At 40.9% G+C, this 10,402-nt stretch overlaps 1 protein-coding gene across 1 annotated transcript in view; it reads right to left on the bottom strand.

Annotated features, from left to right (window-relative positions):
• The window catches only part of veph1 (ventricular zone expressed PH domain-containing 1), a 250,025-nt gene that overhangs the window by 163,020 nt on the left and 76,603 nt on the right, over window positions 1-10,402 (bottom strand). The window contains exon 6 of the mRNA XM_043703007.1: window positions 3,073-3,155. Within this exon, the coding sequence (XP_043558942.1) occupies window positions 3,073-3,155 (83 nt within the window). The remainder of the gene's footprint in view (window positions 1-3,072; window positions 3,156-10,402) is intronic.

Genomic DNA, 10,402 nt, shown 5'->3' with positions numbered 1-10,402 from the left:
TGAAAGATGTTAGCTGTTGCAGTTCCGGATCCATCTAATAAGGTTAGATTTGGTTTAAACTTTTATTCCTTACAACTCATAGTTCCAAAAATAATACAATTTACTTTTCACTAACTGTTTAATAGTGATGATCAACCAACTATTCCACACTTGTGTAAATTAATTTAAAAAAAAAAGAAAACACATCTGAGAATATTTTGGCAATCACATAAAAAAAATCATAGTGCCAAAGATTCCTGAAGTTCAAACAACCGGAATATGTCTGAAAAGACAATGTAATTATTTTCTCTCACAGTCAGCATGATTACTAATGAAATTCTGGAATGTAGAATTGGAATGCAACCTTTACAAAGAATTTGTTATCTGGAATTGAAATAGTACATACCAAAACAATGACCAGAGTCACAACCTCATCTGGAATGCAGAGACCAAAGTGCAAGAGGATATAAAATTAATCAATATTCCTCCAACATGTGGATTCAACATCCTGTTTCAGAGATTAAAAAGATTGCTTCCAGTTGTTCACAACTCGTTAAATTTTTTTTCAATGTTTTGCCACTTGGAAAGAAGTGGATAGGCTGCTAGGATCTGCTGGTTTAATTATATACAGTGGCACTCTGGTCCAGATATTTGTGGGTGAGCAGATTCTACAGGGCTGGTAGAAACCGGAGGTACATCCCTGAGATGTTCCAATGCAGCCTATATCTGGTCTTTGTACAGAATAAAAACTAGAGGGCATAATTTTAAGCTGAAAGGAGAAAGATTTTAAAATGACCTGAGGGGCACCTTTTTTCACACAGAGGGTGGTTCACATGTGGGATGAACTGCCAGAGGAAGTGGTAGATGCAGGTACAGTGACAAACATTTAATACAATGTTAATAAGTGTGAAGTAACTGTAAAAAGGATTATTACCTGAATGGTAAAAAGTTGCAGAGGGACCTAGGTGTCCTTGTACATGAATCAAGGAAAGTTGGTGTGCACGTACAACAGGTAATTAGGAAGACAAATGGAATTTCGTCCTTCACTGTTAAAAGGATTGAGTTTAAAAGCAGCTTATGTTACAGAGGTCATGTTGCAGCTGTGTAGGTTGAGGGACCGAAGTATCCTTTTGCATGAATCACAGAAGATTGGTGTGCAGGTACAACAGATAATTAGGAAGGCAAATGGAATTTTGGCCTTCATTGCCAAAGGGATTGAGTTTAAGAACAAGGAGGTTATGTTGCAGCTGTACAGGGTGCTGGTGAGGCCACACCGAGAGTACTGCGTGCAGTTTTGGTCTCCCAACTTGAGAAAGGATGTGTTGGCACTGGAGGGGGTGCAGAAGAGGAGGTTTACTAGGTTGATTCAGGAGTTGAAGGGCTGGCTTATCAGGAGAGACTGAATTGATGGGGATTATATTCATTGGAATTTTGAAGAATGAGGGGAATATATAGAAACATATAAAATTATGAAGGGAATAGATAAGATAGAAGTAGAGAGGATGTTTCCACTGGCAGGTGAAACTGGGACAAGAGGGCATAGCCTCAAAATTTCAGGGAGCAGACAGAGGACTGAATTGAGAAGAAATTTCTTCACCCAGAGGGTTGTGATTCTATGGAATTCTTGCTGACGCTACTTCAGTAAAGATTTTTAAAGCTAAGATAGTTTTTATTAACAATAAAGGAATTAAGGGTTACAGTGAGAGGGCGGGTAAGTGGAGCTGAGGCCATGGAAAGATCAGCCATGAAAAGATCTTATTGAATGGCGGAACAGGCTTGAAGGGCCAGATGGCCTACTCCTGCTCTTAGTTCATATGTTGACCTGAACATCATTGAGGTAGCAGCATTTCCAGGACAATAATTGGTAGGTACAAACACTTGTTGACCAATCAGTCAAACAGCATTTATAGAAAATGTCATTGAGCTTCTTAAACTCATAGTAGAGCCAAAAATGATTTAATAATCTATTGATACTACCTATGTTGACACAAAAGAATTGTTTTATACTGTTAACATCAAGGAAGTCTGCAAATTTACAGGAGTCATGGAAATGTTTTCCATTCGTACCATCACAAAAAAGGAACTTCAGATGTAAAAAAAAATCTGCAGCTTTCCAAAAGTTGCAAATACTGACAACAAGAATGAGTGGTACAACTACTTGAGCCCTTTGAGGAGGTATCAAGTGAAGTTATTCACACAGCAAAACAGCCTGATGAAAAAATTAATGTAGCAGATTTGACTTTGATGCAAAGTGATGAGCCAACACAAACTCAAGAACAACATTTCAATTCTTTGTTTTTCAAAGAGGAATGCTCAGTCCCAGGTGACAGGAATAATGTAATGTAAACCAAATTCCTCTCATACTGCGATTTGAAAATGTGAGAATACCTACTTCACCAGAAAAATATCCACAGAGAGGAAATAAAGATGTCCAACCTTCTCATCAAGTTGAAGTAAATAATTTATTTTTTCAACTTAGATGTAACAAATTGCCTTTTTGGAAATTATGAACTTGAGTATTGTTGGAAAATATCACATTTGATAAAACTTTTCATCTTGCACTTATCAGGACATTTTCGATAATAGTCAAGAGTGTGGCGCTGGGTGGCACGGTGGCACAGTGGTTAGCACTGCTGCCTCACAGCGCCAGAGACCCGGGTTCAATTCCCGCCTCAGGCGACTGACTGTGTGGAGTTTGCACGTTCTCCCCGTGTCTGCGTGGGTTTCCTCCGGGTGCTCCGGTTTCCTCCCACAGTCCAAAGATGTGCAGGGTCAGGTGAATTGGCCATGCTAAATTGCCCGTAGTGTTAGGTAAGGGGTAAATGTAGGGGTATGGGTGGGTTTCGCTTCGGCGGGTCGGTGTGGACTTGTTGGGCCGAAGAGCCTGTTTCCACACTGTAATGTAATCTAATCTAATGTAATCTAATCTAAAAAGCACAGCAGGTCAGGCAGCATCCAAGAAGCTGGAGAATCGATGTTTCAAGCACAAGCCCTTCATCAGGCTTAAGCCCTACTGTGCTTTTCCACCAGAACACTCTCGACTCTGATCTCCAGCATCAGCATGTCCTCACTTTCTCCCATTTTCAACAATACCAATGTAAAGGGGAACCACATGTTGTACTGCATGAGAAGATAATGGTGATTGATTGGAAAGTGCACTCTGGATGGTGATGGAGCTGCCAAGAAGAATGAACAGTTAGATAATGACTGCCAGTTAACTGCCAGCTTTTGTTAAAATTTCCATCAGGCAGGTAGACATTTATTGAGCAAGGCACAACCCTGAGGATTGAACTAGAAAATAGCTGTCATCTACTTTGTTAAGTTGATGCAGGCACATGTTTTTATGGGTTCTTTGTTTACATTAGCCCTGTGCATTAATTTTTGGAGTTTTCAGTACATATCAGTGTATACCGCAAGCGCAAGTGACAATCTTAAATGTCTCTCAGTGGTATTCGTAATGCACTCAGTTTTATATAGTAGATGTTACCTAATTGCAGAATAACATAGATCACTGTATTCTGAGTTTTCAATCACAGGCTAGTTTTGTACAGTCAATATCTTGCCTGTTGCAAGCAGCCAAAAGGATATGCCCCACCAGTCTTTGGGATGTCTGGCCTACATATTAGCAACACATCAGCACTGAAATTCATATATCACAATACTCATTTAAGTGATAGGCAGCACATCTCTTTAGCTTGAAACTGGATATTGTTAGTGGTGAACATAGCAGAAACATATAACAGCTAGCTATGGCTATAATCCTGAGCTTTGTGCATGGGAAGTCATGTCTCATAAGTTTGATTGAGTTTTTTGAAGAAATAACAGAGAGGATTGATGAGGGCACAGCGGAAGACATGATCTATATGGACTTTAGTAAGGGCGTTCGACAAGGTTCCCCATGGGACACTGGCTAGCAAGGTTAGATCTCATGGAATATAGGGTGTATTAACCATTTGGATACAGAACTGGCTCAAAGGTAGAAGATACAGGGTGGGGGTGCAGGGTTGTTTTTCAGACTGGAGGCCTGTGAACAGTGGAGTGCCACAAGGATCAGTGCTGGGACCACTACTTTTCATCATTTATATAAATGATTTGGATGTGAGCAAAGGAGGGATAGTTAGTAAGTTTGTCGATGACACCAAAATTAGTGGTGTAGTGGACAGCAAAGATGGTTACCTCAGATTACAGTGGGATATTGATCAGATGGGCCAATGCGCTGAGGAGTGGCAGATGGAGTTTAATTCAAATAAATGCGAGGTGCTGCATTTTGGAAAAGCAAATCAGAGCAGGACTTATACACTTAATGGTAAGGTCCTAGGGAGTCTTGCTGAACAAAGGGACCTTGGAGTGCAGGTTCATAGCTCCTTGAAAGAAGAGTTGCAGGTAGACAGGATAGTGAAGAAGGCGTTTGGTATGCTTTCTTTTATTGGTCAGAGTATTGAGTACAGGAGTTGGGAGGTCATGTTGCAGCTGTACAGGACATTGATTAGGCCACTTCTGGAATATTGCGTGTAATGCTTCCTATTGGAAGGATGTTGTGAAACTTGAAATGGTTCAGAAAAGATCTACAAGGATGTTTCCAGGGTTGGAGGATTTGAGCTATAAGGAGAGGCTGAACAGGCTAGGGCTCTTTTCCCTGGAGCATAGGAGGCTGAGGGGTGACCTTACAGGAGTTTATAAAATCATGAGGGGCATGGATAGGATAAATAGACAAGGTATTTTCCCTGGGGTGTGGGAGTCCAGAACTAGAGGGTACAGGTTTAGGGAGAGAGGGGAAAGATATAAAAGAGACCTAAGGAGCAACTTTTTCACGCAGAGGGTGGTACTTGTATGGAATGAGCTGTCAGTGGAAGTGGTGCAGCATAGTACAATTGCAACATTTAAAAGGCATCTGGATGGGTATATGAATAGGAAGGGTTTGGAGGGAAATGGGCCAAGTACTGACAGGTGGGACTAGATTGGGTTGGGATATCTGGTCGGCATGAATGAGTTGAACCGAAGGGTCTGTTTCCGTGCTATACATCTCTATGACTCTCTGACAAAGACATATAAATGCTAACTATCAAATGATTCTGAATGGATTAATGTTGGAAGTTACATTTACAGTCTTTGATAGGGGAAAGACGATTTGGCTTGGGATTCTGATGGGTTCAGATATGTCATCCATGGTTCCTGATAGTGCCTTTTTTTGAAATCCAGAGATATTCTTGCACATCACTGAACGGGTTTCCCCACCACCAAATTGTCTGTTACTTTTTAAAGTAATTAAGACTAACTAGCTAATATAATGTGTATCTATTATTATCATGCAATAAATTACATCCTGTTGTTAATACAACTGCCTGTTCTCGTTAAGATCGTTAGGGGTTCATCCTCTACCGCTGCAAACCCATTCTACCGCAGCGTTCTACTGCAAACCTCAGCTGGTAGTGGTTGTTTTGTAATACATTTAACAAAGATGGCAAAGATGATTTTGTAGCACTCCTTCATGATGCTGGAGCTCCTGAATTAAGAGCATTCATTTTTTTCTTAACAGAAAATCATTAAAACAGAAGGCAAATAGTTAAATCTCAATGCACTTAAACTGCATAGTCTCAATTTCCAATATCTCTATCCAAACACCAAAACTAAAATAAAATCCTCCTTCGAGATCTCTTCTGACTTCTGTTTAATATTTAAACATACACAATAGCAGCTAATAACTAAATCACATTAGACCCCTTCTCCTCGGTTCTCTACATCTTTGTATATAAGTTCACTCTTCACAATTTCCATTTCAGAGTCATAGTCATAGAGATGTACAGCATGGAAACAGACCCTTCGATCCAACACATCCATACCGACCAGATATCCCAACCCAATCTGTCCCACCTGCCAGCATCCGGTCCATATCCCTCCAAACCCTTTCTATTCATATACCCATCCAGATGCCTTTTAAATGTTGCAATTGTACCAGCCTCCACCACTTCCTCTGGCAGCTCATTCCATCCATGTACCACCCTCTGCATGAAAATGTTGCCCCTTAGGTGTCTTTTATATCTTTCCCCTCTCACCCTAAACCTATGCCCTCTAGTTCTGGACTCCCCCACCCCAGGGAAAAGACTTTGTCTATTTATCCTATCCAGGCCCCTCATGATTTTATAAACTCTATAATGTCACCCCTCACCCTCCGATGTGCCAGAGAAAACAGCCCTAGCCTATTCAATCTCTCCCTGTAGCTCAAATCCTCCAACCCTGGCAACATCCTTGTAAGTCTTTTCTGAACCCTTTCAAGCTTCACAACATCTTTCCAATAGGAAGGAGACCGGAATTGCACACAATATTCCAACAGTGGCCTAACCAATATCCTATACAGCCGCAACATGACCTCCCAACTCCTGGACTCAATAGTCTGACCAATAAAGGAAAGCATACCAAACGCCTTCTTCACTATCCTCTCTACCTGCAACTCTACTTTCAAGGAGCTATGAATCTGCACTCGAAGGTCTCTTTGTTCAGCAACACCCCCGAGAATCTTACCATTAAGTGTATAAGTCCTGCTAAGATTTGCTTTCCCAAAATGCAGCACCTTGCATTTATCTAAATTAAACTCCAACTCTGACTTCTCAGCCCATTGGCCCATCTGATCAATATCCCGTCTGAGGTAACCATCTTTGCTGTCCACTACACCTCCAATTTTGGTGTCATCTGCAAACTTACTAGCTATACCTCTTCTGCTCACATCCAAATCATTTATATAATGATGAAAAGTAGTGGACCCAGCACCGATCCTCACGGCACTCCACTGGTCACAGGCCTCCAGTCTGAAAAGCATCCTTTCACCACCACCCTCTGTCTTCTATCTTTGAGCCAGTTCTGTATCCAAATGACTCGTTGTCCTTGTATTCCATGAAATCCAACTTTGATAACCAGTTTCCCAAGGAGAACCTTGTTGAATGCCTGATTGAAGTCCATATAGATCACATCTACCGCTCTGCCCTCATCAATCCTCTTTGTTACTTCTTCAAAAAACTCAGTCAAATTTGTGAGACATAATTTCCCATGCATAAAGTCATGTTAACTATCCCTAATCAGTCCTTACCTTTCCAAATACATGTACATCTTGTCCCTCAGGATTCCCTCCAACAACTTGTCTACCACTGACATCAGGCTCACTGGTCTATAGTTCCCTGGCTTTTCCTTACCACCTTTCTTAAACATTGGCACCACGTTAGTCAGCCTCCAGTCTGCTGGCACCTCATCTGGGACAATCGATGATACAAATATCTCAGCAAGAGGCCCAGCAATCGCTTCTCTAGTTTCCCACAGAGTTCTAGGGTACACCTGATGAGGGTCTGGGGACTTATCCACTTTTAGGCATGTCAAGACATCCAGCACTTCCTTCTCTGTAATATGGACATTTTTCAAGGTGTCACCATCCATTTCCCTACATTCTATATCTTCCATGTCCTTTTCCATCGTAAATACTGATGCAAAATACTCGTTTAATATCTCCCCCATCTCATGCGGCTCCACACAAAGGCCACCTTTCTGATCTTTGAGGTGCCCTATTTTCTCCCTGGTTACCCTTTTGTCCTTAATGTATTTGTAAAAACCCTTTGGATTCTCCTTAATTCTATTTGCCAAAGCTATCTCATGTCCCCGTTTTGCCCTCCTGATTTCCCTCTTAAGTACACTCCTACTCCCTTTATACTCTTCGAAGGATTCACTCGATCTATCCTGCCTATACCTTACATAGGCTTTCTTCTTTTTCTTGACCAAAACCTCAATTTCTTTAGTCATCCAGCATTCCCTATACCTACCAGCCTTTCCTTTCACCCTGACAGGAATATACTTTCTCTGGAACTCTCGTTATCTAATTTCTGAAGGCTTCCCATTTTCCAGCCGTCCTTTTACCTGTGAACATCTGCCCCCAATCAGCTTTTGAAAGCTCTTGCCTTATACCGTCAAAATTGGCCTTTCTCCAATTTAGAACTTCAACTGTTAGATTTGGTCTAGCCTTTTCCATCACTATTTTAAAACTAATAGAATTATGGTCACTGGCCCCAAAGTGCTCCCCCACTGACTCCTCAGTCACCTGCCCTGCCTTATTTCCCAAGAGTAGGTCAAGTTTTGTACCTTCTCTAGTACGTACATCCACATACTGAATCAGAAAATTTTCTTGTACACGCTTAACAAATTCCTCTCCATCTAAACCCTTAACAGTATCCCAATAACTACTAGAAAGCTATTTTATTTTTTGCTTTTAATCTAATTATCAGCTGTACAAAATGCTGGCCACAGCTTTGAAAATTCTTTTAAATATTTTAAAAATTATTATCATTCTTAGACAGTTATAAGTCAATATATTTCCTTTTCATTGCAGACTTGACATTACTTTTACCTATTTTTCTGCAACAGTAGAAACATGTCCAACCATACATATCTAATTTCACCATTAAGAGTCCTTTCTAAACTGCATCATTCCAATCATTTCCCTATAAACAATGTTTTGCTGCAACATTCTTTTTGGACATGATTTGGAGATGTCGGTGTTGGACTGGGGTGTACAAAGTTAAAAATCACACAACACCAGGTTATAGTCCAACAGGTTTAACTGGAAGCACACTCGCTTTCGGAGCGGGATCGAGCCCTCCACTATCACCTGATGAAGGAGCGTCGCTCCGAAAGCTAGTGTGCTTCCAATTAAACCTGTTGGACTATAACCTGGTGTTGTGTGATTCTTTTTGGAACGAGTGTTATTTCATCGGATAAAACTGTCCAGACCAGAGCATGAATTGATTGATTAATTCTATGCTATTTTTGATGTAGATTTGCAAATTGGCACTGTGATGTAGATTCTACATTTTAGAAATGCTCAATTTCCACTCATTTTAACTTGTTGATGGCCATAAACTCTACATTAGAGCTGATCAACTACTTATAAATCTATTTTAATATTTTAATGTCAGACATGTGTGAGCTCTCATTATATTGTCACACCGTTGATTCCGCTTTCTAATAAAGTCTCCACATGAATGCCAATCTTAATTCTTCCATCTTTCTTTGATAAACAGCTCCTAAAATTCTATTGGCAGCTGAGCATTTTTCAAAGTAATAGTCAAAGATATTCTCTTCATTCAGGAGGATAATTGCACTGTTGTTTTCAATAGTATTTTCAATCATGTGGACTGAAACAGAGTCTCTCTGGAGAAGCTGCTTATTGAAATCAAACCTGACAAGTCTTTTTTATTTTTTCCTTCCTTTCTTAATAAATTCCTACCTTGATAATGGGCTAACTTTTCTCTCTACTTTCTGGAAGCCTTCTCTGGCAATGGATACCCCCGATCTACCACAGTAACAAAGGTTTATTGCATCTTCTGATAAAGGATCAGAATTATCAATGACAGCAATCCAGAACTAAACTTTGCAACTTACTTAATGAAATTTCCATGTCACTGGCAAGGCCAGCATTTTATTTTTGTCCACCTTCCCACAAACTAACTAGACATGAACATACCAGAATAGTTTTCATGATAATTGATTATAGTTTCATTGCCACCATTACCGAGGCTAGCTTTCAATTCCAGATTTTATCCAAAGAATTTAACTTCCACCAGCTGCTTTGGTGGTATATCGAAGCCACATTTCTCAGGCATTAAACTGAGCCTCTGGATTGCTAGTTCAATGACATCACCATCACCAAACACCCCATACTCATCACACGAAAATGTGAGTCCTTTTGAATCCTATATTCTAAGCTCATCCCTATTTCCATTTCTCCCAGTCCTGGGTTGGATGTTGGAAGGTACTGTGATCTCCCTGCTCCGTATTTGCCCATCAACACCAACTCCCTGCCCAATCCATCCACAACGCAAACACCAGATTGACAGTCCACCCATGACAAAACCAGCGAGCTGCTCTACAGCTATTTTACCCACCCGTTCTCCTAAATTAGCTCATGACAATGCAAAGTGAGGAGGAAACTTTAGAGATCTGTCAGCCAATCTGACTATAGGTAGCAACCACACCAACACCTCCCCCCGCCTTCACCCCAGCGCCCCAGCGCCCCACTCCCCAACCAAACAACCACACCAAAAGCAGCAGCATTTGTGGAATGCAAGTGCAAAGGAATAATTATTTTTAATAACAAAGAATCTAACATTGCCCCTTGACATTCAATGGCATGATCATTACTCAATACCCACTACCAATAGTTAAAAACAATGACTGCAGATCCTGGAAACCAGATCTGGATTAGTGGTGCTGGAAGAGTACAACAGTTCAGGCAGCATTCAAGGAGCAGTAAAATCGACGTTTCGGGCAAAAGCCCTTCATCGGGAATAAAAGCCTGAAGGGTGGAGAGATAAGCTAGAGGAAGGTGGGGGTGGGGAGAAAGTAGCATAGAGTACAATAGGTGAGTGGGGGAGGGGATGAAGGTGAT

Source organism: Chiloscyllium plagiosum, chromosome 13, assembly GCF_004010195.1.
Source record: "Chiloscyllium plagiosum isolate BGI_BamShark_2017 chromosome 13, ASM401019v2, whole genome shotgun sequence".
NCBI lineage: Eukaryota > Metazoa > Chordata > Chondrichthyes > Orectolobiformes > Hemiscylliidae > Chiloscyllium > Chiloscyllium plagiosum.
The sequence above is the reverse complement of the archived record's forward strand: the minus strand, read 5'-3'. Positions and strand labels throughout refer to the sequence as shown.